The sequence below is a fragment of the Dichomitus squalens genome, assembly GCF_000275845.1.
Source record: "Dichomitus squalens LYAD-421 SS1 unplaced genomic scaffold DICSQscaffold_384, whole genome shotgun sequence".
Taxonomy (NCBI): Eukaryota; Fungi; Basidiomycota; class Agaricomycetes; order Polyporales; family Polyporaceae; genus Dichomitus; species Dichomitus squalens.
In genome coordinates this window covers 443-2,376 of record NW_006767266.1, presented here as the reverse complement: position 1 = coordinate 2,376, position 1,934 = coordinate 443, and the positions used below count along the sequence as shown (strand labels likewise).

The 1,934-nt window shown below is 61.2% G+C and overlaps 1 protein-coding gene across 1 annotated transcript; it reads left to right on the top strand.

Moving 5' to 3' along the window:
- Positions 1-214: 214 nt before the first annotated feature.
- Positions 215-826, top strand: DICSQDRAFT_176060 (uncharacterized protein; the record flags this gene model as incomplete). The annotated part of the gene is made up of 1 exon (XM_007371861.1): positions 215-826. One exon carries the CDS (start codon positions 215-217, stop codon positions 824-826), a length of 612 nt encoding a protein of 203 aa, XP_007371923.1.
- Positions 827-1,934: the final 1,108 nt, after the last annotated feature.

Genomic DNA, 1,934 nt, shown 5'->3' with positions numbered 1-1,934 from the left:
GGAAACATTCGTGCTCTGCCATGTTCCCCGCCTGTTTCTATGAAGTTTTGCACATCTGATCACATGGGGCCTCTTGATTGTCTTCGGAAAACAGCCAGGAAACGTCTCGTTCTCCGTTCTTTCGAACACCCCGGGAACACTCGCGGGACATCAGCCCGTCAGACCTGTATAAACACTGTTTCCTATTCCGACAAGATGCGCTTTGCCCGTCGTGATGCAACCTCTCCTCTCGGCTGACAAACTTACCACCTCTCCCCCATCTAGAGCCGTCCGGATCCGCCGCAGCGGCCGCCCCATGCGGGACTTCTTCGTCGCCCATCCGCAGCCCGATGTCCCCCCACGGCCTCGCGCCGTCCCGCGCACGACCGGCCTCCCGCCTGCGCCCGCGCCCCCCGTCGGCGTCCTCTACGACTCGCTCACGCCCCCCGTGCCCCTGGTTCACCGCGGGGCGTCGCTGGCGTATGACAGGCAGGGGCGGACGAGGCGCGTGCGTGCGGGGGACGTGGACGCGAGCGGGCGCAGGGGGCATCTCGCGCACCCGGACGATCCGGACGAGTTCCTGCCCGAGTACGACGACAAGGATGTTTTGCCGAGGTACCAGGATGTCCAGCGCGCGCATCCCGCCGTCGGCGTGGGTGCGGGAGGGCGTGCGCCGAATGGCATGGGGGGAGGGGCGGAGACAAGTGATACGGTTCCGCTCGTGACAAGGATGCAACTCTCGCGCAGTGCATCATTGGAGGACACGCGAGGGCTGTCGTCTGTGGGCTCGCACGTGGGACATGAAACGGAGGATGGGACTCGTGATCCACAGTGCTTGGAACGGTGATGGTCATTACCCTCGTTTGACTGACTTGGTTTCACATCGTAGATGTCGCGCATGCGTCGATGCAATTGATGGTATGGACATTCGTGGCACGCGTTCGCGGCTTCGAAGCGGCGGCCTATCTGCTTTCGTGCTTTCGTGCTATGCAATCATGCATGTTTTGGCATTCCCCCATCTCGTCGACTCACAGGTGTCATACCTTGTACACTAGCTGCTCATTGCTCTATACTATCCCCAATTCCATGCATCCTCACAGACCTCTCCTCGTAGTTCGTGACCGGGGGTCGGCCATTGGACTACGCACGGCGGACGCCCCGCAACATGCGTATGACATCAGGCGTCGGGCGTCGAACCTCAGCTGGGCCACGAACGTATGCACACGTGCGGTCACTAAGTACGTCTCCAAACTCATCAACGCTCGCGCGCACTTGTAGGAACGCACATTGCGACGGGCCAGCTGCACACTGCTGGACGCACCGGGTCGGAGCATATGTCCATTTGGGTTTCGCTCTGTCTGACACGGGCAGTGCGGGCGCCCTGATTGGACTGCACAATGAGGCAAGGTGACGGGACGGAGAGGTGGCAGCTCACGCGACGGCAGAGCGAGTGAGAGGCAGCGTGAACCCAGGAATGTGCCGAGGGCATCAGTGAGCGTACGGGGAGCTACGAGGACGCGTTGTCGTAGTGCGCCCCTCTTCTGTGCTATGCGCCGCATGTGGACGCTGACAAGCGGCTGACTATGATCAACATGTGGGTAAGTAGGGAATGCGCACAGCGACGAGGGCCGGACGGAGCTGGCCTGGAATCGGACGAGGGGACCGCGCGGGCTCGCTCACGGTGCAGTCAGTGTCTCGGTGACAGGGGTATGATTGGTTGCGGGCCTCCCAAATCGAGTTCATCGTTGGCTCGAGCAAGCGTGAGATGATACGCCAATGTGGTTGCGGTCGTTACTTTACATACAAGAAACACTCCCTCAGAAGGCAGGAGCGCAGGATGACGGAATGTGTCGCGCAGCGACAGGGCGGGGGTCTGAACGGTCAGCCATCATGCGTCCTCTTGCGTAGAAGACGCTGCCGTTCCTGCGGCCCGAGACCGCATAATCCGAAATTCC